General features: G+C 41.9%; 2 protein-coding genes across 2 annotated transcripts; one reads left to right on the forward strand and one right to left on the reverse strand.

The window, feature by feature from the left end:
* Positions 1 to 8295: 8295 nt before the first annotated feature.
* MPHOSPH6 (M-phase phosphoprotein 6) lies at positions 8296 to 16790 on the forward strand. The gene is made up of 5 exons (XM_074582830.1): positions 8296 to 8601; positions 12478 to 12590; positions 14179 to 14269; positions 15296 to 15393; positions 15857 to 16790. Exons 1-5 carry the CDS (start codon positions 8551 to 8553, stop codon positions 15999 to 16001), a joined length of 498 nt encoding a protein of 165 aa, XP_074438931.1. The 5' UTR covers positions 8296 to 8550; the 3' UTR covers positions 16002 to 16790.
* A 5152-nt stretch (positions 16791 to 21942) lies between these two features.
* LOC141741780 (arylamine N-acetyltransferase, pineal gland isozyme NAT-10) lies at positions 21943 to 23099 on the reverse strand. Its single transcript, XM_074582829.1, has one exon. It carries the CDS (start codon positions 23097 to 23099, stop codon positions 22227 to 22229), a length of 873 nt encoding a protein of 290 aa, XP_074438930.1. The 3' UTR covers positions 21943 to 22226.
* Between the last annotated feature and the right edge of the window lie 1891 nt (positions 23100 to 24990).

Genomic DNA, 24990 nt, shown 5'->3' on the forward strand with positions numbered 1-24990 from the left:
GCTAGCCCTGCAACACAGTTCAGTCACGGCTCTAGGAAGAGGTGCTCTCTGGTGCTGAAAGCCGTTAGAGAGCACATTTTACTCTAAATTTGAACTGAAACCATCAGGGCTTCACCGTGCAACCATGGTTTCTACAACCATGCAGAAAAAAAGACAGGAGCATCAAGTCACAAATCTAGCCACTTGGTATAGTCCCATGGCAAGATGCAATCCATATACCACGAAAAGCCACTGTTTGCCTATCATCTCTTTCCTTTTTAAATGTCGTGGAAAGCTAAGCAGTCTGATTTTTCTGAGTGATCTTTTAAAAATCCATTTTTCTTCCATAACAAGAAATTCCTCACAATTGCTTCTGGGCTGCCTTTCTTCTACAGTTTATTTGGCAAAGCAAAAAAGATAGTCACCTATATTGAATCAGTGCTATGCAATGGCCCATTGCAGGAGGATTCAGGAAGAAAAGAAAGAAAAGAGTAACCAGATACACATCCCAAATGAGAAAAAGTGAGATTCTCCACGGCCTTTTCCCCAGAACAGCCCTAAGCCAGAGGCTTCTCCCATTGTTTTACATTATTACTCCAATGCTTTTATCCTCCTTTTAGACCCTGCACTTTCTTAGCTGGTATAGCAAAAGGTCAGGGAGGTTCATCAATTCATCTCTTCTCTGTTGTACGAGACTTTCAGACAGGGATTTTTTTCCCTTTCTCATCTTCATGTAGCTTTGTGATGAAACGCTAACTTGGAACCCATAAATCCAGTTACTTTGAAATAAGTTTCAGACAGGCATCAGGAGTTTAAGGGACATATCAAAAAAGAAGTGGTGCAGGTTTTTTTCTGGGTTAGTCCAGGAGCATCCAGGACTCATAAAACTCTACGTTAAATACCAGCCTCACTTTTCACAATATTGCAGTGATGAAGAACTACCTCGAAATTGATTTATTGATCCCTAAAAAGACAGATATATAAGGTTATTAAAGTTAACACTTCAATATGTGCAAAATCTATTATTTGAGCTTGTTAACATTCATGTGTTGGTTTAGAGTGGCTATAAAAAGGACAAGGCAGAGACCTCCCTCCTGAAACAACTGCTCATGGACAAGGAGTCAGCATTCTGTCTTTTTTGGTAAGTGTCCACATCTAGACTGGAGTCACTGACAAGTGTCAACTGATGTTCAGTTCCTTCAAAAATTAGGCCATACTTAGCCCACGTTCCAAAACTTGTACTCAGTTTTTCCAACTACAGCGTCTACAGTCATACCAGGGTCTTACTAGTTGGCTAATTCCTTTTCCTGTGCAGTTACTTGCAGAAGATGTGAATGTTCACTGTGTTTGAAAATCATCCATAAGTCAAAGTATGGATGGACGGACTGTTGAGTGTGCAGCTATATATATTTAGAGAAAAGTGTGTCACTTTACGGGTGTAAATGAAACATTTTTCTTTTTCGGTCAGAGAAAGCAAGGCTCCTGCGGTCCTTCATTTTGAATCCATTAGAGTTTTCAATAATTTATTCATGTGCAGAGTTTCTGTCGCAGTGGGTTTGCATTTGTCACATCACCTCAATTTTTCTAATGAGTTGCTAATGAGAGGTCAATTACTTATGGAAATTAGAAAAACATTCATTGAGGAACTGTACTGAGGTAAAGTGTGCTACCCCATAATGTTATGATATAAATCATTACAGCTTTAATGAACATTTTACTCTTTTTCATGTTACAGCTTATTTCCCACCCTATAAAATGGCCTCAAGATGATTTTGAAATGAACATGAGCAACTCCCCTAAAAATCTTCTCATATTGTGTTTACTAATAATCGCAGAAGAATACCTTACTTTTTGCTTTTGTCATTAAAAGTTTGCTCATGCATCAACATCTTGCTTTGAAACCTTCAGCTGATTAAAACGAAGGTGTTAGGAACACCAGATTTGCCGCGCTGAATCACAGCACCAATCTGTCATCTACCCTGGCTCCGTTTCCAGCAGTCACCTTCCGTTTGGCACTATGGGGGGGGAAAAAGGACGTAGAATCATAGAACGGTTACAGTTGGAAGGGACCTTAGAGATCATCTAGTTCCAACCCCCTGCCACGGGCAGGGACACCTCCCACTAGACCAGGTTGCTCAAAGCCCCATCCAACGTGGTCTTGAACACCTCCAGGGATGGGGCGTCCACAACATCCCGTGAAGCGCCCGGCCGGATGGATCGTATCCAAACTGGTACTTGCAGAGGGTCCTCCTGACCCCTCTTTCGGGTAACCAGCACTAGCAGCACTGCAAAAAAATCGTCAGAGCCTGCAGCACTTCATCCTGACCCCCAGTGTTGGTGAAATCTACCCCAATCTTTTTAGTGAAAGACCTTCAGGAACTGGTGTCAGGCAAGAAGTTTAAATGTTCGTTTCACAATTCGCCCTCTTCTAGGCACTTATTTTTCACTTTTTTCAGGTTTCGAATGAATGGTACCGAAATAGAGGAAAAGAGGCAAAAAAGAATTTGAGGGACCAAGATGGATAGTGGGTTAGTTGCAGAATCATGCAATTAAATTTAGAGGCCAAGGATATAATTCACTGCTGAAATTCAGCTTTGCTCTGTTGTAAGTTATTATTTCAGAGCAGAAGCTGGAATGGCCAGAGAGGGGAAAGCGTACAAGCAGAAGTATAATTGGACTCCAGTATTTCATACTGATACCCTGAGACTTCCACCGCTAAGCACTGTTTCAGAGTCCAACCAGGGTAACGCTGCAGCAAACAAATGTAAGATCTCCCATATTCAGACCATTAGATTATTCCGCTTCCCCTGCAGGCGCTGTAAATCAAACGCAAAAGACACCCTGTTATGCGCTACAAGACAGTTTTGTTGGCCTTTCTTTCTAAACACATTCTGAACACACATGTTTTTTATGTGAGTCTCATTCACTTCAGCTTTACTGTCTCAAATACAGATTTAAGTTGGGGGGAAAGAAGGAAAGAAAAACAATAATCAGACCTTGGAACCAGCAGCTATCCACAAAGAAGGAATGTGGCAGCTGGTTAAATAAAAAAAATTAATGCATCATCACATGGATGTGATTTTCTCAGTTTCTAAAGAATTACAAAGTCTTTGTCCCTTTGAACCCGGCTCAGACTGGATTTAGGTGAAAACCTTGCAGTTATTTGACTTAGGTGGGTTCAGAGCCCATCATTTTAGTGCAAAGAAACCCACTGTGGGAATTAAGGGGTAAATCAGTTGGTCCAAAGTACAGTTCTGCCACTTACTCTTAGTATCACCTTGCGTGGCACTCACATTTATGTCTCTAATTCCCTCTCCCTCCCCTTCTCCTTGGAAAAATAAACATGTTAACAACAGCAAGGTGTCCAACTACTAATCGAAAGCAATATAATACTGCATGGATCAGCTCCATGATGGAATAAAGAAGTAGTGAGCGGGAATCTAAAAGCCTTCTCCTCATATCACAGCCTCTACGTTGTTTTCAGGAGCACTTTTGTCAGGCGGTGATGAAAGGCTGAGAACAAAGTGAGTAAAATTTCCTTTTACTGCTTAAAAATTCTCAGCTGGTTTGCTATATCAAAAAGCTGTCTCTTTAAACAAATCACACGGTTAAAAATGCCAAGTTATAATTCAGCAACTAACTCAGAAAATGACAATTTAATCAATCAGAACCAACCCTCCTGAAAAAAAGAAAGAAAAAAAACTTCAAGCTTTCATGCAATGTGAGTGGTTGAAACTATAAAAAGGTTCAATCACAGCAGAACAAGCCTGCAGCATCAATGTTTATTAAAGTCAGGGGAACCATTTATTGACCTGGGAAATAGCAAAGCACCAGCAGCGCTGCTGGATTGCATTTTTATAGTTAACAAACACAAGGTGATATTTTCCTTTTCTCTTTTTAATTGTGATTCCATCAAATCCAAAAAGTTAAAAGCCTCTTGATTTTTAAAAGAAAGCAAAGAGAAGGATGCTCCACACTGTTCTTCAGTCATTCTGCTCTGACTCCCAGCACTGGGATAGAGCAAATCATTTCAACACAGGATCAAATTTTAAGGTTTCTCTGCGTGCCAGCGGAATGACAGACTGGTGTGTGTTCCCCCCGCCACGTTAGGTGATGGCAGAAGATAGGGAGCTACCATTATGAAGCTGCTTCTTTCTGTAATCAAAAAGGAATTACTGTATTTATTCACATAAAGGTCACCCTGCCACGGGGACAGCCAGAAGCACTCAGAATGAATTGTCTTCTCCCAAACTGACAACAGGCGCTTTCTCCAGACAAAGACACGTCTTGGTTCTTCTTGAGATTTTGTAACTCTGTTTTGCTACAAGCACACTTTTAAGGCGCACCTTTTCATGCTGCATAAATTGTGAGCCACATAAGGCTATTCAAAGGAAAGCATCAACAACGTGAATGGCGCTTACGGATCTGTGCTACCCAAACGACAGGAGTTTGGCTTCTGCTTCATTCTTTCCACCTCGTTCCCCATCCGCAGGAAACCTTGGGGTCAGCCGAGGAACACGGGGCAGGGATTTAAAACACTCTGCGTGTGTCGGCTGCCACCTAAACCGGTGCCAGCGCCAGAACAGGGGACTTCAAAAGCCAAGAGGATGAGTCAGTGCAGCCTGAGCTGACGTGCCGCACGCTGAAGCTGAGAGCTGTAGCTAACCCGTATCCTCCGTGGATTAGGTACAAAGCGGGCTGAGCAATGCAGACGGGCCAGGGGGTTAAACATGCGTGCATCAAAGGGTAATGAATATTGTAACAAATCCCCCGGCCACCCAGGACCTCTGCAGTTGTCAATACGCCGCATGCATTTGCGGCTCAGAGCTTGGTGGGAGCAAGAGAGATAAAAAAGGAGTCCTCCACTTCAAAACCGCGCCTCGCTACCGCTTGGAGAATTTCACGCTATTTCTGCACCGAGCACAGGGTACAAAACTGCCTTTCTGATCCCACCCAGTCCTACACAGCGCTTCACACCTTCCTCTCAGGTTTGCAAACAGACCTCCAGCAGCTCTACTTCTCATTTTCTTTTCCTCATTCATAGAGACAAACACATCATATCCTTACTTAAAACACAGTGGAGGAGTTTGACACAAATTAATGACTCACCTGTCATACTACAAGGATTTTTATATTTGCAGGGGGGAAAAAAAAGGCTTCATGTATTCTTAGAGATGTAAAAAGCCGCTTTGGAATTCAAAGACAGCTCATAAAAACCAAGTCAACGGATAGGTTGGTGTAAGGTTTGAGATACCTGCTTTGCGCTAAAATCACAATACTGCGCAAATATGAATAAATAAAAGGTTACGGGAAAAGTAACCCACGAGTTCCCTCAAATTAGATCCCATTGGCGTGAAATTAGTTCACAGCTGTCACTTGTGTTGCTCCAAGAGAGACTACTTCTTAAATAATGTTAATGACAACTTTGATTTGACTTCTGTAATTACTAGAGGGAGAAGGGACCGCATTGCCTAGGAAGAAAAATCTTTTATCTGCTTGTTTAATGTACAATCTTTGATGAGATGGAGCTCCTTTCCCCTGAGTTATTTCCCTGAGCATTTTTGTTTTGAAAAAGAAATGGATTTCCAGGTTGAAAGCGGAGCTGCCGTGCAGCTGTCAGAGCTGTGGGAGAAGTGTCTAATTGTCATTTACGATGACCCTCCATTCTTCTCTAAATAGAGCATCTCTCCTGCCTCGTCTCCTCGCCCTCGCTCCATCTCACAAGCAGAAGTATTTACAGGGCTGGATTCTTCTCTGAGCTACCTCCTCCACCACCAGTAAATCATCAAAATTTCTCCTATAATCGATGGAGTGTCTTCACATTTACCAGACAGTATAATCTGGTCCAGGAGACAGCTGATTGTTATCTATAACCTCCCCATCCAATCCAAGCGATGGGAGATGTAATCCAAAAATTTCCTTCGGACTGTTTTACTGCCAAAATAGATCAAATTCTGTGGCAGCCTTTTTACAATCTCCACTTTTCTAAATAAACATCATGCAGCCTGTACTGCCTTTACTGCAAAACGCTTCTCCCTGCCTGTATCGAGGCGGGTTGTTAGCTGATGTGCCGACCCACGAGACAAACAGGGCACAGCCGTGATACAGCACCAAGACGTGGGGTGCGATGGGGCTCAGGCAGTGGATCCCGAGCTCTCGCTCACCAGGGAGCACCAGGAATAATCCCCGTGGTTAGACAAGTTGAAAGCCCCTTGCACGGTTCCCCTCCCGGTTAGACACCGCATGGCATTGTAAATTATTAGGCTCGGCTCCCAAAGATTAAAGGGTTGGTTATATCATGCATCTTTACATCAAAGGTGCCAGGGAGCTTGTGTGTGCAGTGTCTGCATCCAAAAAAGGCTGTAAGCAGAGTTTGCTGAAGACGGCGGCTGCAGGAATTGATGAGCCAGGATGCTCCAGGGGCAGGGGGGACCGGAACTGCTCTGGCAAAGGGCAGCAAGCAAAGCTGGGCACTGCCACAGCTCAGTGGCTGGAGAAGTGCTGAGGGGTGCGCAGTAATGTATTTAGAAGGAATCATTTGAAGTACATTCCCGGACTGTAAATTAACCAAAATTGCTCAGGAAAAGCCCTGAGTGACACTGAAGGCCATGCAATTAAACGCAGAGCTCTGATTTGCAATGATGAACAAAAAGCAAATACGTTATTAGAATGCACAGCAAACAGAAAATAACACAAAAAAATGGTCAGATTATGGCTGTACGGTGCCATTATATTAATTAACAGCTTCCCCCTGTTGGTTTGTTCACTAACATTCAAACTTATTCATTCTTTGATGAACATTTGTATTTACAAAACTGCAAATTTCTTCTCAGCCTTCTTTTGTCGGGAAGGGTTGATAGCTGTTAATGAGAAAGTGAACAGAGAAGGAGCTGAACACGATGGGGCCAAACGAAGCAGGATAGCATCCACACTTACAAAGAGACATTCTCGCCGGGGCCTTGAATTTCAGAGCAGCTGATTCAGAGCAGCTCCACTCATTTACGGAGCCTGGAAATGAAGGTGCCTTGCCTATATGAAAGTTAAATACTTCCATGCAGTGGAAGTATGACTTTGCCTTGAAGCAGTTGTGGCTCCATGTTTCATTCACATTTGTGGTCATTTTAACCCACTGCAATTTACTGTGTAATAAGGATGCCTGGGTGTGGATAATTCTTCCTCCTCCTTTCCCACTGCAATCAGGTTTTGCCCTTCATTATACGTTTTTGTGGACTCTATTAGAGCATAAATCTTTACAGAGTTCTTCGAGCTTTGACCTACATCTCACATAGAGGGAACTTTTCTCCCTAGATTGTATTTCGGAGCACACCAGTTCATTAAAGTTTTGAACACTGAACCCTCACTCTCATTGCTTTATCGCCTGGTTTATGTGCTGAATGTCAAAACAGGTGTCAGAAATCTGATTTATGAGGATATATACAGAAATTGTGGTACTTGCTTGTGACTCGGAGTCAGCTGGCAATCTGCTATCAGGATTTCCTCCTCAGCTATGAGGGCCCAGACTGGCAGCCCAAAGACAGCACTGCCAAGATTGAGCTCAAAGCGTGACTCAGGACTAACAAAGCTTTTTTTTGTAAAAAAAGCTCTTGACAGGCTGAGAGAGTTGGGGTTGTTCAGTCTGGAGAAGAGAGGGCTCCGGGGAGACCTTACAGCAGCCTTCTAGTCTCTGAAGGCGGCCTACAACAAAGCTGGAGAGGGACTTTTTACAAGGGCCATGTAGCAACAGGATGAGGAGCAATGGCTTCAAACTGGAAGAGGGTTGATTTAGATCAGATATCAGGAAGAAATTTTTCACTATGAGGGTGGTGAGGCACTGGAACAGGCTGCCCAGAGAAGCTGTGGATGCCCCATCCCTGGAGGTGTTTAAGGCCAGGCTGGATGGGGCTTTGAGCAACCTGGTCTGGTGGGAGGTGTCCCTGCCCAGGGCAGGGCGTTGGAACTGGATGATCTTTAAGGCCTCTTCCAACCCAAACCATTCTACGATTCTATGATTTTATCTTTGAATTTATGTGCTTTCCAGATTTAATCACATTTGACCATTTTGTGGTTTTGGGTTTTTTTTCAAGTAAAAGTCAGTGCTGATTTTAAAAAATGAGAAGCTCAACAAGTCAAGCAGTCTCCAAATGCCAATGCGAGATAGATTTTATACTCTCTTTCCTTCTCCCTTTGAAATATCAGAAGACTATAGATGAAACCATATGAAATGGATGAAATATGGATGAAGCTGGCAGCACTACAGAACACACACGTGCTGATAAGAAATCTCAGGTTCCCTTACTAATTTACCGCTTCATACCGAGTCAGATTTATCTCCCGCTCGCACACCCCACCTCCCTCACCCTACATAACCACCTCTGTACAACAAAGTTGCGCTTTTTAACGTTGTTTTGCCGGCCCGCGCAGCCCGCGGCCCTGCTCGGCGTGTGGGCAGGGCCCTGGACGCGGAGGGTGGAGCCACGCCGCCGCCTCCCTCCGCTCCTCCCCCGGCCTGCGCGGCCTGGCCGCTACGCGAGCGCGGGGATCGGCTGCGGCCTGCGGGCAGCGGCGGCCGCCATGGCCGGGGAGGTGAAGACGAAGCTGTCCAAGAACCTGCTGCGCATGAAGGTGAGGCGGGGGGCGGCTGGGGGGAGCGGGGTGCCGGAGGCCCGGCCCGGCCCGCGGTGGGGTGAGGAGGGGGCGGCCGGGCTCGCTGCTGCCGGGGAGGTGCCCGCCGCGTTCCTGGGCCACGAGGGGGTCTCCCCGGTAAACCAGGCCGTCTCGGGCGGCCCTTCCCCGGTCTGGGGCATTTCCCGTGTCCACGCCTGGCCTCGCAGCGCCTGTGCCGGTCTGATGGGCGGGCATGACTGCCTCCTGCCTCCCGTAAACCACGTTTTTAAAATACGTATTTATTTGTCTTGGGCTTTGCCCGCCTTTACACTCAGGCCTGCAGCTCTGTGGGCTGCTGCCTTCCAGCTTGGCCGGCAAGAGGCGAGCTCAGAGAGGGCTGGCGGGAGGCCTGGGGGGTTATAAATGAGGGTGCCGGGGGTCTGATCCGGGAGAGCAGCTTCGTGGTTGCAGCAAAACTCTCACCCTAGCAAGAAACAACTTCTGCGCACCATTTGAGAGCCTTTTTCTTTCCACCTGGTTTCTCTCCAGTTAGGTTGCTTATCGTGAATAAAAACACAAAGACTTCTTCCCGCGACGCACACACGCATTGAAATTAAAACATAAATGTTTCCTGCCTTACTTGGGGGGGGGGGGGCTTTTAATCTTAAAAAAAAAAGTTTCTTTTTTTTTTTATTGTGCCCATTTCTTTGTTTTTTGATGGCTAATAAAATACCCACCCTGAATGGCAGCGTTAACCACTTTTCCCAACTTATAAATGCAAGAGCCGTTAGTAACACCATGACGTGCCCGTTACCCTTGGAATTGTGAATCTCATGTCAAGACCAATGTGAAATTAGTCTCCGCTTACAGACTAATGGATTCTGCTTCATGTCCTGCACTACAACACCTAATTCAGTAGAGTACATTCTCCTGTGATTGATGGGTCTTTATTGCTGGAAAACAACCAGTAAAAGTTAAGTTGCCATTAATTTTTTAAAAAAATGTTGTTATCTATTAAATTTTTATAATTGATTATGAAGGGGCCTTTGTGGCTTCTTGCTTGTGGTGTTCTATTTAACCACTTTTTCCCCCATATATTTATATGGGACTATATTTCAGAGGCTGGCTGAAAGGAGTTCAGCTAACTTCAGTCTTTCACGTAAAGTGTACTCTGATATATCACAGTAAGATGGTGGAATATTTACCCCAATTAATAGATGCTACTAATGAAAAACTGAAACTCAAGCACAGAGGGAATGGAACACATCTTGCCTTACTCTCAAAAAGGAGTAGATGTTGAGCTTAGTTGCAATGTATGACAAAGTAAGACTTCAGTAAACTGGATTGCAGTGTCGTTATTTTTTCTTATTTTTATGTAATACTCTTTTAAAGTGAAATTTCAGCTCTTGGGTTTTTTGCCAGTTTATTAACCCCCTGGAGATTTCAAAAGCAAATTTTTAGATTTTCTTCCTTGGAAGGCTGTGGAGGACCAGCCTCTGAATGTGCTGCCGTGACATTTGCAGGTTTACAGTCCGGGCAGTAGTAACCAGCTTTGAAGAGATGAGTAGGTTTTGAAAAGGTCATACACAGATCTTGTATTTAGCACTTCCCTTCTGCAGATCTTCTTGTTTACAAATGTTTTAATTAATCCTTTAGCAGCTGCTTCCGCAGGTACTGATAAGCTGTATTATCACGATTCAGCTGGTGGGTCAAGTGGCACCTAAAGGTGACGTGTGGTCAGCGGTAGCGTTGTGAAGGCCATTTGCGCTGAGCACTGGACCGTGTGTGCTCACCTCCAGATGCCGAAGGATGCCTCCTGCTTTTAGATCTTGCACCATTTGATCCAGGCCCATTGCTTGGGGAAACTAATCCAAATAACCACTCAGTTTACTGATTTACATACTTTGTGCCTACCACAGTGGGTATATTTTTAATTCATCCGTGTGTGTTTACATTTTAGATAAATGTGATCACATATTTTTTTTATCTAGTTATTCCTGTAGTAATCTTTAGGAACATAATCTTTAAAATGTAACATGAAATGATTATTTAATTGGGTGCTTGTAGCAGAATTTTTCCTGTTGAGATTTCTGACTGGCTAACCAATTTCCTTGAGCAATATGGTTTTCCACATGATAGATTCCGTTATTTTCCTCAAGAAGATACTGTAATTTTAATTGGAAAGCTTTGACATATTTTGGATTGACTCAGAAAACAAAAGTCAATTTTTCTTTCATTAAAGATCTTGCACAAATGGATGCAAATAGAATATAAATGGAAAAGGAGACACTAGCACTGTATTGGCTTTTTCTTCAGGATTTGCTTTCTTTTGCTTGGGCACTTTGTAAAGGCTGAAAAGGAGTGGGGGGTTGTGTACAATATTACACATATTACCTATATATTTTAAATAAGCTCAGTAATGCAGGATTTTTGTGGGAGGGAAGTGTTTTGTGATGCCTTCTTGGGCTTGAAGCCCCAATCAAGCCCGTTTTATCTGGGGCCTAGAAAATGTCTTTGCTAGTGTTCAAGAGACAAATGAGCCCCACTGGCACGTTATCTGTCAGCCTGTAGGCTTATCTAAACACAAAAATGATGCTGCGTTAAATGAGAGGGGTAAAATTGATTGATGTGAAATTCCTCTGTAGTGTTGCACAAACAAGTATGCTTTGATAGCCACAAAGCAATTTTTGTACAGGAGTGCGTCTAAACCATACTGGTAGACTTGCCTCTAGCTGGGAATTGCATTGGTATAAATGTACACCTCTGACAGATACAATTATTCAGACACTTTCTGTAGACCATAAGGGAGGTCTCAGCTCCTAGGGATGCAAGAATGTAAGGATTACTATTGTAAAGTTGTGAAGAGTTCTCTTTTTTCCAGCATGTTTGGTTAACGTTGTCGATACTTAAATTGCCACCTCAATTCAGGTGCCTGAGGAGACAAATGGAAAGAGCAGGGATGTTTCATATCTATTATGTCTGTAGTTCTGCACTCTCAGCAATTTTTCGTAGGCCATGACAGATGTCCTCCTTTAATCCCAGCTGTGAGAGAGGTTACTGTCCCTGTCTCCCTGTTCCCATCCTCTGCCAAAGGTTATCACCAAGGAAGCAATTTACAGGAATGTTCTTGTATTAGGCAAAATTAGCAGCCTTTCCTAAACTAAATTGTTGGTCTCAACTAACTTGTCAGACTGCTCCTGCAGTGAGTTAACAGGTGGGTACACATACTGCTTGACTGGTTCTTTGGTGGCTCATCGATGAGAAGTTAAGAGCTGGTGACATCTTCCTTTAGCACAGCTGGATACAGAAGACTTCTTTTTGTAGCCTCAGTTACTTTTTTCCACTTCCAAAGGCAGGTTCCAGCCGTCAGAGCTACAAACGCAAACCAGTTCATTAAATGAAATCTGAGGAAAGAAAAGGATGGTTGAAAGTGTAGATGTTTCAAACAATGGCCAACCTGGTATGACCTAGCTCTAGCTCTGAGCTCCAGTGCTGTTTGTATGGGTGATGTTGGTTTCTGATACGCAGCAATCACTTCAACACCATTGTGTTCTTTCTGGCCTTTGCTGAAACATTAGAAAAATCTTAGCAAAGTTATGGAGTTGTAATATCTCAGATCCATCAGAACTAACTAGGAAAGGTCTGTTTCTTTGAGTGAAGTGTAGATGACTGTTGACTCACAGTAGATGGTTGTGATCAGCACGTGCTTACTTTTCTGTTGCCTGTTTTCCCAAACTTAAACTAAACCCACAGAAAAATCACAAAAATAATTTACTTTTTTATATCAACTGTTAAATATTATGTAGTGTGTAAATGTCATGTAATTATTGCATGTCAGCACATACTAATGATGCAGAAAACTGAAGCTGTGTGTTTACATGTCTTTCTTTTTAGTTCATGCAAAGAGGTTTGGATTCACAAACTAAAAAACTACTAGAAGAGGAAGAAAAGAAGATAATTAGTGAAGAACACTGGTATCTTGATTTACCAGATCTCAAGGAGAAAGAGTAAGCTTGTACCCTTTTGTACTTCTTACCGTCGTTGGATTGTTGTGGAGTGGGAATAGAATATACATATTTTTTCCAATAGAACAAGTATTACTAATAACTAATTAACAGAAGCAAAAATAGTGACAGGCTGGCATTACGGCTTTTTTTTTTTTTTTTTTTTATTTTCAGGGACATTCTCAAGGTTTCCTAGTGCAGTTTGACCTACTTTCATTTCTTGTGTGTGTTGTTTTCTTTCACGGACACATTCTTCTAGATGCATGTAATTAGTTTCTTTCAGGCTGGGACCAATTCATTCATTGACTCTTTTCCCCTTCATTTGAAAAAAGAAGTTTGAAACTTTGTTAGTAAATCCAGCTCCAGTCACACAGTTAGGTCCATTCACAACAGGACTGTCGTCTTGAATCCAACTCACTTCAAATCCTGTTTTTGAAATAGGAGAGATAACGGCAAAAATAAAGGAAGGCTTAGCTAATAAGGAAGAAAATGTCCATTCCTGCTATTTAGAAAGGTACTTTAAATAGCAAGAGAGCTACTTTTAAAATTGCCTTATTTTTGTCCTTTCAAAACTGGACAAAAGTTCTATTGAGGGAGAACATACATAACTTTTTAAAAGCTGGGGTCTAGGGAATTAACTGTAGTTGAATAAGATCATTGATAAACTATTTTCCATGACTGTGGATGGATATAACAAGAAAGTATTTGAGCTTCAGTTGCGGCAAGGAGGGTTCAAGCTGGACATTGGGAGAATTTTTCTAACAATGAGTCTATTGAAGCACTGGAATAGGTTGCCTAAGGAGACACTGGATTGTTCATCATTGGAAGTCTTTTGAGGACAGGTTAGATGGACCTCTGCTGTTCATGGTACACATTTAACGGATCCTGTCTTGAGGCAGAAGAGAGGATGAGCTTGATCTCTTCAGCCTAACTTCCTGTGATCGTAGGACTTTGTTTTACATGGGAGATGAAGAGCATGAGGGAAGAGGTGCATATGTGTGCGAGGAAAAGAAGGATGGAACAATTTTTATCTAGTACTTTTATCTAACGCGTGTATTATGAACGCCTCAGGGTCATGTTTCTTTTCTCGCTCCATGCTCATTAAAAGGGGAAAAAAGGAGGGAGAAAGGGGAAATCTTTCTCTGCTGAACAGAGAATTACACAGTGTTTTATATCCTGACAGACTCAACTAATGCCAGGTCTAACATCACAATGAAAAATTAATTAGAAGCTTTTGCTGTTATAGCAATGCCACCTGGAGAGTGATATTTATGTGGTATTTTTATTCTGGCAAAAGCATTAATGTAGGTGCAACCATAGCAGCAAAGAGTGCTTGCTTTTTGTCAGGAGAGTTAATTTTGCTTGTGGAACTGGCACAGCTTTACTGGCAAAAAGTATTCCTTTGCACTCCAAGCTCCTTGTATTGAAAGATTTATCAAAGCAATTACACTTCAGAAAGTAGATGATGGTTTAAAATCCACTGTGGTTTTGTTTATTTGTGTGGGGGGAAGACAACAAATGCTTTTTGCATTTGTTTAATTTGATTATTTTAAAGCATACCGTCTGACAAATGGTTTGGGGTTTCATGCAGGAGCTTTATAATAGAAGAGAGGAGCTTTATGCCATGTGAGGATCTACTTTATGGCAGAATGTCCTTCAAAGGCTTCAATCCAGAAATTGAGGTACTGTTTACATGTTCTGTTTTGAGGTGGTCTCGCATTAGGATTGAAGCCCTCGGGGATGGGGATTTGAGTGTTCACACAGCATGCTGTTTGGCCTTTGCATCACCTTCCATAAATCCTCTCACATAGAGGAAGTCCCTGATTCAAACCAAAATGTTGATCAGTGCGGCATCTAGTAAATAGAAGCTTTTTATCTCCTTGTGTTGATGGTCAGTAATTGCATGACTCCTGCAGATTTTTCCTCCCACAAGTGAGGAAATTATCCCACATGCTGCTCACCAAAGCAGTAGCTGACTTTTCCTCCTGCCATTTAATTTAGAGTCCAATCCTACAAATATTCAACCCTGTTGATATTCAACACTTACTTGCGTAAGGAAGGGCTTAAAATTCCGAAGTAAAGATTCTGGGCAAGAGAGTCTTTAATTTCTTTTCGGTATGACTCATGCTGATAGAACTGCACTGAGACAGTAATAAAAATGTTACCACTGAACTGAAGTCAGAGGATGAAGGTGTAAAGACTGAGAGGTATGCAAAAGGCTATGCACAGTGATTTATTAGGGGATTCTTTTAGTTATTTTGAACTTGCTCTCACTGTGACTTGGCATATTATTGCTTCATGGTTTTTACTAGTAGTTTATTGTAAATCCTTGCAGATACTTTTCCTTCTTAACAAAACCGTTTCAAGGACTATGCGCTCACATCACAGTGAAAAATTAATTATGATCTAATTCTCTGATCTCCTGAAGATGTCTGGCGTGCCCTTGAGGATATTTGAATAGTACAGTTCTCTGTCTCTGTGTCGCCTCTTTTCCCAAAGGCAAATTCTAAGCCCAGCTTAGCAACAGGCAGACAAGTTGCCTTTTCTTCATGAGTTTTCATAACAGTATGCTCTGGCCTGACTGAGAACAGCAAATAATTTTTAAATTTGATTTTTACCTTTTACGCATTTCTCCTACCACTGAATTTCAGCATAGTTGCCATTGTGTCAGGGTTACATGTTTAAGCTATTTCTTACTTTATTTTCAGAAGTTAATGATCCAAATGAACTCTAGGTGCAAGGAAGAAGAAATTGAAGTGGATGATAAAATGGAGGCTGATGTGTCAGATGAAGAAATGGCCAGAAGGTAAGTTATATTTTTATGACATAATCAATATGAGCTAGGAATATGATATGTTACTGCAGTGTGTGTGGGGAAAATAAACTCAAAAAGCAAATAAAATAAAACAAAAAAAAAATCCCTAACAGATATGGTGCTTTACAGAACTGATTTTCCAGTGGTTCTAGTGTGTATTCAGTGGAATCTCCATCACTTTTGGGGGTAAAATATCTTGTAGGGATTTTCTGCCCTGTGATATCCAGGTATTCACTGGATTCCCTCCTTGTTCCTGATTCCTATCAAACCCAAACTATTAGAATGAATAATAATGTAGTAAGTGATCATGTAGTACTTGTATTTCTTAAGCTTCTGATGACCAGTGGCTTTGCACCGCTTAAATTGTTGATTAGATTTATGATTTGCTCCATTGAAGTTTCCTCTGCTTTTAGTAAAGGCTGTAATTTATTATTTTTTTTTACTATCTTTACAGATATGAAACATTAGTGGGAACAATAGGAAAGAAATTCTTGAGAAAAAGAGACCAGCGTGTACTCCAGGATGAAGATGAAGATGGGAATAGTAACACAAGACCTAGCAAAAAAGCTAAGAAAAAGTTCTTAAAACCTCAGGATTAATGTCAGCTGCGCAGCTGGAGCTAATATAATTGTTATCTACCAAACAGAGTACCATGAACTGGAGTTTTTGCTGTTTCATGTAAAGGATAGATTTGTAAATCTGAGTCTGTTCTCATTGAAATTTTTACCATCCACATGACAAACATTTTTCAAAGTGGATGTGTATATAATGGATGTCATACATCCTTTCCTCTCTCAGCAGCTTTTAATGTATGGGGCACCAATGCCATCAGCCTTTTTAAATGTTATGCGTAATTAGATCAACTGTCACATACAATCAAGCGCAACAGTATTTACAATTTATGGTAACATCTGAAAGAACGTGTTTGGAGTAAAGATGAGCTTTGGCCAATCCAGTAAGGCAGTTCAGCTTTCACTGCTTTTTTAATTACAAAAATGAAAACCCTTATGGTCTTCAAATTGAAAAGAGTCAGCAGAAACATGTATCTTTTTTTTACTCTTCCAAAATTAGATGGGAAAAGAAGAGAGAGATAAAATCAATTTTGTTGAATTTTATTTTTTATAAAGCTTATTTAAAAATAGCGTGGTTTGTAGTAAAACTTTTTTTTTATAGAGCAAGCCAAATATTGGGCAACGTTTACAGTTTGACACTTGAGCAGATTGTGAGTCTTAATTTCTGGCTTCCAAAAGAAGTTTGCTAATCTTGTCTTTTTCAGCAAAAAAAAAATATCCAATCTTATAATTATCTAGGTCTTGTGATAAAAGCATAATAACAGCTTCAGAAACATATTTGAAAGCTGAATAAAAACTCGTTTTTTTTGTGGTTAATGATTGTGATTTAGCTTAATTTAATGTAAAAAGGGATGCTTAATACAATCTGAGATAAGAAGTGATCCTGTTTTGTGCTGGCCACAGATGTCCCCAATTATCAGTTGACTGCAGTGACTTTTTAGCATGCAATGAAGCCATCTGAAGAAATGTTAGGACGGAAACATGATGCCCTTTGGTCAGTCAGTGTTCTGGACCTATTGAAAAATGTCAGTGTGGTCTTGTCTAAAATTGTAGCCGTTCTTTGTATCCTGCCTTTCAACAAGAAATATTTCTTTCTATTACTTCATTTCCCCAGCTAGATGTCTAAGTTACTCATCCTTAATGCTGACTCTCTGGAGAAAGAGGAATTTGTTAAACTGAAGCAAGAGTGGCCATTCTGTCATGGACACAAGAGGAGCTTTTTTTTTTTTTCTTTTTTTTAGTGACTCGGTGAAGCAAGACATGAAACTCAATTATACAAAGAAAGAGACTGTGTGTCTGCTGTATTTTCCATGTGATATATGAACTATAATCCATATATCAAGAGCACCTCATTAGATATTCAAGATGGATCACACATGGAAAGAGAAATAAGCTTTTAACCTAGTAAGGGGACCTCATACAGGTGGAAAGTCTGTGATTCATGATTTGAGAGTTTTTCAGAGCTAATTAAATGCTACTGGTTCAATTACTTAAAACCTGATCATATATTATTGCTAGCTGAAAAGAAGTTAATGATGACAAGACTTTTTTTTTTCCCATGGAAGATGTGACCTGAGCTAAGAAATGATTAATTGTTGGTCATCACAAGGAAAACTCAGAATATATCACATTATTCTTTCTTGCCTATTAGTAGGAAAATGACTCCGCTCTATCTGAATGCACTTTGTCAATGAAGAGAGAATTTCTGCATAGCTGTCCTGGATAGTTGGGGGGGAATGTGTGTTCTGGTGAACCACCAGCAACCAGGAGATGTCACTGCATTTGCATGCCCTGAGAGACAGCGGATTGGAGAAGGTTCCAGTAGTGTCACGTAAAGGAGCTTTGTATAATTTTGATAACAATTAGTGGCTCAGATGAACTCCCTCTGTGAAGTCTTTCTTTGTGAAGGCTCTAGTGCAGGGAGCTCCCTTGCGTTGAAGAGTTCTGTTGAGTCCAACGGAGGGTAATTTTACACAGTCGAAGAGTGTTCTGCCATACATTGGTCCTTAATTTTATGTGATTTCCTAAGGGATGGCTGGAAATGTGAGTGGCGTGGTGCATGGGTAAGAGCGTGAATGAACTCTAAACAGCTTCCTTAGAAAATCCATTATTTTGGAATTTGGGAGGGGGAAAAGGTGGTTCTTCTGTTTCTTAAACACGCCCAGCACCAACTGTGAAGAAATGATAGGTTTTGGTTTATTGTCTTCAAGCCTGGGTGCTCTGCTGTTGACGAGCTGGTGGCTAGGTGAGCTGTTGAAATGCTACAGCAAGACCAGCTACTAATTTTTAGCACAATCTCTTATTCATGGGGAGTTTGTAAAATCGCCTTTAAAAGCACCATTCATAGTGCATTGTTATGAGCAAGACAAAACGAAAAATCAGCACTAAGAGACCTTTTAAATGTACTTTAAGTGCCCAAAGTTACAAGCAGGCATTTTATGATGGTATTCTTCTGAAATACCCGTCTATATTTCCAACTTTATAAATACATATGTATATATATGTATGTATTTTAAGGCTGGCTCTAGCTTCCTAGCCAGGGTAGAAACGTTCTGCTATATAAAATCTGTGCTTCAACTACTCTTGACAGAGAAGTAGTAGTGGTGAAATATTCATAATAAGAACCTTCATTAATTCAAGCTTTCTTGGCTCCAACACAGTCTCAAGCGCAGATGCGTTTTCATGTGCAACTGCCTAAGCTGTAGAACTTTCCCGCGTGGTCGTGTTTCTAAATGAAAGCATTTCTTCTTTGAGAACAAAAGCAAGTTGGGTAAGTAGGAAGCATGTTTGTTAAAGAAAATGGCTACCTGCAAAATTGAATGGGTAAAGAGTTCTCAGACACCAGAAGGGTTTGTGCCTGTTACACTAAGGTACCTATTAAAGCGAACAAAGCAAAGTGTGCGTTGCGGTTCGTGCTCGCTGACAGCTCACAGTGTTAAGTTTAAGGATGTCTCTTATCGGGTGAAGCTTTGTCCCTCCCTTTGACAGGCTGACAGTGTTTATTTCAGTAATAAATGCTGATGTTGGAAACGCAGAAGTGTTGAACAACTTCCTCTTTCTTGCTGATGTTTCTCATTGTGTTACTTTTTTTCTGCTTAGTATTGGATCTTGAAAAGTCCAGGACCAGAGTCCAACTGAAGCAAGCTGTCCTGTAGCCTTCCTTTAGTAATGCATGAGCGTGTTAAACTTTGATTCTCCGGGGATGGGGCAGGGTGTTCAGTGGTGCCATGGAGTTTGAACCGTGTTGCCTCTGTTGTGTGTCTTGCTCTGTCATAAGACACTCCATTGTACAATTCCACCATCGCGGATGGCCGTCCTTGCCATTGGGAATTGCGTGTGTGTGTAATGGGCAGCTGGGCTGGGATTCTGGGACTTAATCCGGCATTCAGACTTAAAAAGAAATTGTCTCGTCTTTCTGTTAATTGGAATACCATACTTTTAAATTGTATTTGGAATTAGACAAGGCCTGGATGGGGGATTGTAAGTGTTTGTTCTGCTTCATTTCAACAACAGTCAGCAACAAAAACTGCACAATAGCTTAGGTTCTCATTAAACCTTTCTTGGAGAGAGCGTTAAAGCATAGTGGTGGTGAAGGATGTCAAACATCCCTTGTGTCCTTTGTGCATGTGAACACAAGTTTCTCTGAGAGCTGATGCTTTAAGGACTTGGTTGTTTCTTTTCTTTTCAGCCTGGGAGAGCATCTCCCTTTTACACTAATGCCTTGCTAATGGAACCCCAGCTTGAGGCCTCTGGGCATGTTTGGTTTTGTTTGGTTTTACACCGTTCTCATCTCAGACCTCTGAGGCATTCACACCTCAACAACCTGCTTTTGTCAGCTTTTGGGGAGCTTTAGTTAAACTGTGAAACTGTTCCTCAGCTGTACATGTTGACATTTCTTCATGTGATTTTATGTCGCACAGTGAGGACCTGATTATAATTGTCACATCAAGAGGAAAAATGCCGCTCAGAGAGTGGTTGCCAACAGATGGAGTCAGGGAGATGGTTGAAGCTTCAGCTGTCGGCAGCCCTCTAGATTTTTAGTAACTAGAGTAGTAGAAGGGGGGTATCTGGGTTGAGTCCCATCATTACAGGCAGTTAAAAATACTGATATGAGTCTACTCAAGAAACCCCTGCACACCATAACCCGAGCAATTACTTGGGAGCAACAGCAGGAACATCTCTAGAGAAGTACGGAGGCAAAACAACCAGTCTGTTAATGGCTGCCCTCAAGATGAGAGGCAGCAGCACCAGCAAATAAGTGTAGTTCATTGCAGAGAGAAATATGGTTTGGTGACCAGGGTGAACGCAGATGGGAATTTCTGTCAGCTAGAATGGAGGTGGCGAGTGTTTTGAAGCTCAGGATGTTCCCTGGGGTCTTGGTGAACACCTCAGTCTGATCAATCATATAGAAAGCAGTAAAAACCCATAATGGGACCTTGGTATGAGAGAATAATATGAACACGAATTAGAGAAAAAAGTCCTTGGTTACATTATTTATAGAAAAACTGTGTTCCCACCTCAGTAAGATCTTTCAGTGTCCTCTGTTGCCTCCTGCTTGGCCCTTGGTTCCCCATCTCGTGCAAGTACACACGCACCCAGGCCATCGGCTGCCACCACGGCCGGTCAGTGGGGAAGAGCTGGCACGCACCATGGCCAGCCCGGAGATGTTGGCTGCTGAGCCCAGCAGAGAGGGGGGACTGCTGGGCCTCCTCTTTGGTGATCGTCGTCTTCCTCAGACTACAAGCTCTTTTTCCAGGAACCTGTAGGAACTTACCGTCTCCAACACTGCCGTCAAATTTGTCCAATATTGGCCTGTTTGGTTCAAGAAGTTTGTGGTGGGGACGGCTGGCCGTTGAACAGACCTCGTTTACTTCACAAATGGTGTGTCAGGAGTTGTGTGGTTGGGGGGGGGAGGCTGTATTTACAGCAACTCTTTGTGGTTTTATTTTCCTTTATTTATTTTAAGGTACACGCTTACAGTATTTGTGAGATTTATGATCAGATAATGTCTTTGAGCAAAAAGATACGCTATCAGTGGGAGGAATCAACACTTGACCAATACTCGGGATTACCGTAGATTGGGGAGAAAGGGTGTTTTTTAAGTGCTACTGCTATTTTTTTGATGCATTTGAGAATGTTTCCCCTTTCTCATTTGTTTCCTTGTTTAGGCTTTTTGGAAAAAAAAAAAAATTAAAAAATGAGGAAATGTGATCGTGAAATAATTCTAAAGAAAGGGATTCCTTTAGATTTGGTTGGCTCCTTGATTTTTTGCACTTTGGTACAGACGAATGAACTCACTTGTGACGCTAAAGCTCCTGTGCTAAGTGGTGCTCGTTCAGGATAGCCGTATGGACTCCCATATTTGCTATACACAAAGAGAGCAAAATGAGGGTGTAGAGGGGTTAGCTTCATTGTTCTACCTTTGTTACAGAAATAACTCGCAATGCTAAAACTACAAAATTTCCACCCCCTTTGAGACAGAAGTAAATCTAAGCCAGTTGTGATGTTTAAGTACCATCCACCCTTTATAGGATGATTACTTGTCAGACGCAAAGCTTGTAGGTATCTCCTTAGAGCCCATCAGCCTCAATAACGCTGCAATATATACGGTTTTCATCACCGGAAAAATACATTCATACCAAAAATTACTTTGGGCATTTTACTGCGGTAACGGCAAAAGGGGATGCACATGATGATAATTTTCATTTTGTCTAAGGGTGATGGTGAAAGAATTATGCCTCCTAATGACCCTTTCGAAGATGACATAGTTTTACTTATATTAAAGGCAGAGAAATGACATGAGCTGCGAGTGGTTAGATCTTGTGGAAAATGAAGTTTTAAATGTGTACTTCATTGTCTAAATGCTCACAGATGACTTTTCTCCCTATAATAACCATAGAAAATGTGTTGGCGCCGTATCACAATTAATAATCCATGCTCCTATTTATGTGCTATAGGCATTCCAAAATTCCCCAGACATATTTATTACCCAAGTTTATAACCAGATTCAAATCAGATCCTACATTTGTGCCAAAAATTGAACTGCAGTCATCTCACAGCAAATAATTCCACCTGCCAGAAGAGTCTTAAATTTCTTGATTTTTTCCCAGAGTGAAATTCACTTTAATCTGGTATTAATGTATTTTTTTCTTTAATTGCCTGCAGAAGAATCACATAATCTTATGGAAGTGATTGTGCAGACCGTGGAAGGTACTGTACATACGTAGCATTATTGTAGGTTTTTCTGGTCATCTAGATTGTGTAAAATCCTTTGACATTAATTGGGACAAGTTTTCTATCTAGGGTTATGTTGAATTTCTCTTTGAGGGTTTTTTCCACCTCTTCATCTTCAAGAGTTACAAATTCCACCAGATCCATATTTTCCTTGTAGTTGTATGTGGTCTCGGTGAGTGTCCACCCAATTAGCGCTCGAAAGCCATCGGTGGTCTGGAGGGTGCAGATGGACTTCTTTGTGAAGAGGGAATCGGGAGATGTCTGAAGGTACGTGCACTGGAAACAGAAATCTTCCACTGTCCGTGGCTCAAGGCTGAACATATAAACTTTCCGACACTCTTTTTTCTCCAGAAGATCAGAATTGGAGAAATTTTGATTGGGGATGTATTGTTTCCGCCTCATTTTCTCAAGGTACCAGATGGCATTTTTTTCCGTGAAGCGAAAGACACCGGGAGCCTGGGGCTGGTCTTTCCCTGACACGAGCTCCATCGGTTGCCACATCTGGTACGATACACCAAAGCCTCCGTCAACGATGTAGGCTTTGCCATCGAGAACTACCTTAACCAGGAGATGGGTCATGATGGTGGCGTAGGCATTTTGATGTGGATTGAACACGTACGCTCCCAGAAAGCTGGCGTCGTACCCCAGGCGTTTCAGGACCCAGCCCAACAGCTGGTTGTTTTCCATGCACCAGCCACCCCGCTTCCTCCGCACGATTTTGTTATAAACGTGCTCCAACTCCAAAGTAATTTTCTCCCCGCAATGGATGCTGAGGTTTTCGAAGGGAACAGCACGGATGTGGTGCTGGAATATGTCGGTTAGTGTTTCCAAATCTTGTTTTTCAAGGGAACCTTTATAGCCAGTTCTCGCAAAATACTCTTCAAGGTTCATGTCACCTGGAAAGGAAGGAATTGCATTTTGGTTTTGTTTCTTAACATCAATGATTTACGGTGCTGTGTAAAACTGCTCAGGCTGCTGCCAGCAAAGATACTTTAATCTACAGAACCTCATCAGAGCAGTTTTTAAAGGTAACGAGTATTTGTATCAAACGGTTCCCAGAGCAAAGAAGAGCAGTGCACGTTGAGGGTTTGTGTTTTGTCTTAAAGTCATCCCTATGGCAAAGAGCTGGTGCAGTTTGAGCTCGAGATGCTGTGGCTGCAAAACAGGGATTTGCCGTGTGTCCATTGTAACAGCGGGGTTAAGGAGAAACGCAAGATCACGCTCAGGAGGGTTCATGAAAACTGGTCTAATTCCAGTGTTGAGTGAGTGTCAGAGGGGGAAGCAGCGTGTCATCTGCCAGTTGGAGGGAGGGTAATTTGAGCCAGGCTTCACACGTTCTTTTCGTGAGTCAGCCACTGATCTACGTGACGGTAAATGAATTACTCGTTCGGTACACATCGCTCTTTAACCACTTACAAAGAGTGAATATGATACTCCCTGCACATTTTGTAAAGTGTCAAGTTTTATTCAGATAATTATAACTGGAAAAAAACTCTGACCTTTGCAAGAGTCACAAACCATTGGGTCTCTTGTCTGCTCTGAATGTGGCACAAAGTCATTTTGGTGTTGGAATAATGAATCTGAATGGAGACGAATGACCTAAAATACAAAGAGCTCCTCTCTATTCCCCACATCTCGCAGGGTGCCCTGGAAATGGACAGGGGCTGCTTTACCGCTCTCTAGTCCTGGCCTTTCTCAAAACTCACTTTATTCCTTCCGGAGGAGGCGTAAATGAGAATTACGGAAGCCTCGTACAGTGCCTCCCTGGGTCCTGCCTCCAGCAGCGCCCGGGTAGGACTCCTCATGAGCAAGATTGCTGGATGAGGAACGACGCAACTTATTTTCTGCCTTCTGATACTGTGGACACACGGTCATCTGGCTTTGGCAATGGCCCATCACAGTCTGCTGGCCGATGTTACGGGCTGGATGCTCTGTAGGTGTCTGGCAGATACTGTTTGTAAAACACGCTGTAGGTCGCCTGCTTGGGTATGGAGCTGGGCACAAAATGTTTTGAAGGCTCGAACGTTTGCAAAGGAAGCAGTAAGCGTTTCAGCAGTCTAGAGTTACTGCAAATATTTAGCTGCTTGACAACCCACAAAGCTGCTTGGAAATCTTTTGTGCGTGCTGTAAGCTGAGGTTTAGACACTTAATATTAGTGACTCAGGAGGACTATTGTGTTCAGATAAATTCAGCGGTGAAACGTTAAATGTTTACTGCAAACCGGAATTTCTCAAGATGATTTTCAGTGACAGATTCATGATGTGCGTATGCACGGTATAGAAGCAGCTGTCCGCAGTAAATGGAGAGCCCATCAAAAACTGCGAGTTATCTTCTACAGAAAGGAATGTAGCTTCCAGTGATATTAAGTGTATTGTTGGGGGATATCCTCAATGTAATACTTGTTAAGTAGAACATAAAACTACTGGCACTTTTTTCTTTTGATTTGCAGAATGCAAGTCTACGCGATCCTACCCGCTCAAATTGTGAATGCTAAATAGCTCACACCAGCATAGAGCTGGCTCTCAAGTTTATGCTATTTGTAATTTCTCTCTGCAGCTCCATAATATGATTGATCAGCGTTAGATCTTGCCTGCAGGAGATGAAAGCTACAGTTCTTCTGAATTGCAAGCAGATCAGTTGAAAAACTAGGTACTGAAAAGGTAGTCCCACCAATGCGGCTATGATTTATGCAGAGGAAAACATCAGCAGAACAACTTTAAAGAACTATTTCTAAACGTGGAGATGAAGGTGTTCATGCAAAAATATTCCTTACCAGGATTAT

This window comes from Larus michahellis, chromosome 4 (genome assembly GCF_964199755.1).
Source record: "Larus michahellis chromosome 4, bLarMic1.1, whole genome shotgun sequence".
Taxonomy (NCBI): Eukaryota; Metazoa; Chordata; class Aves; order Charadriiformes; family Laridae; genus Larus; species Larus michahellis.

Bases quoted from the DNA above. Each gene is read 5' to 3' on its own strand.
- MPHOSPH6 (XM_074582830.1), top strand. From the start codon at position 8,551: ATGGCCGGGGAGGTGAAGACGAAGCTGTCCAAGAACCTGCTGCGCATG. The intron at 12,591-14,178 runs GTAAGCTTGTAC...GGTTTCATGCAG, and splicing joins CCAGATCTCAAGGAGAAAGA to GAGCTTTATAATAGAAGAGA. The intron at 15,394-15,856 runs GTAAGTTATATT...CTATCTTTACAG, and splicing joins GATGAAGAAATGGCCAGAAG to ATATGAAACATTAGTGGGAA.
- LOC141741780 (XM_074582829.1), bottom strand. From the start codon at position 23,099: ATGAACCTTGAAGAGTATTTTGCGAGAACTGGCTATAAAGGTTCCCTT.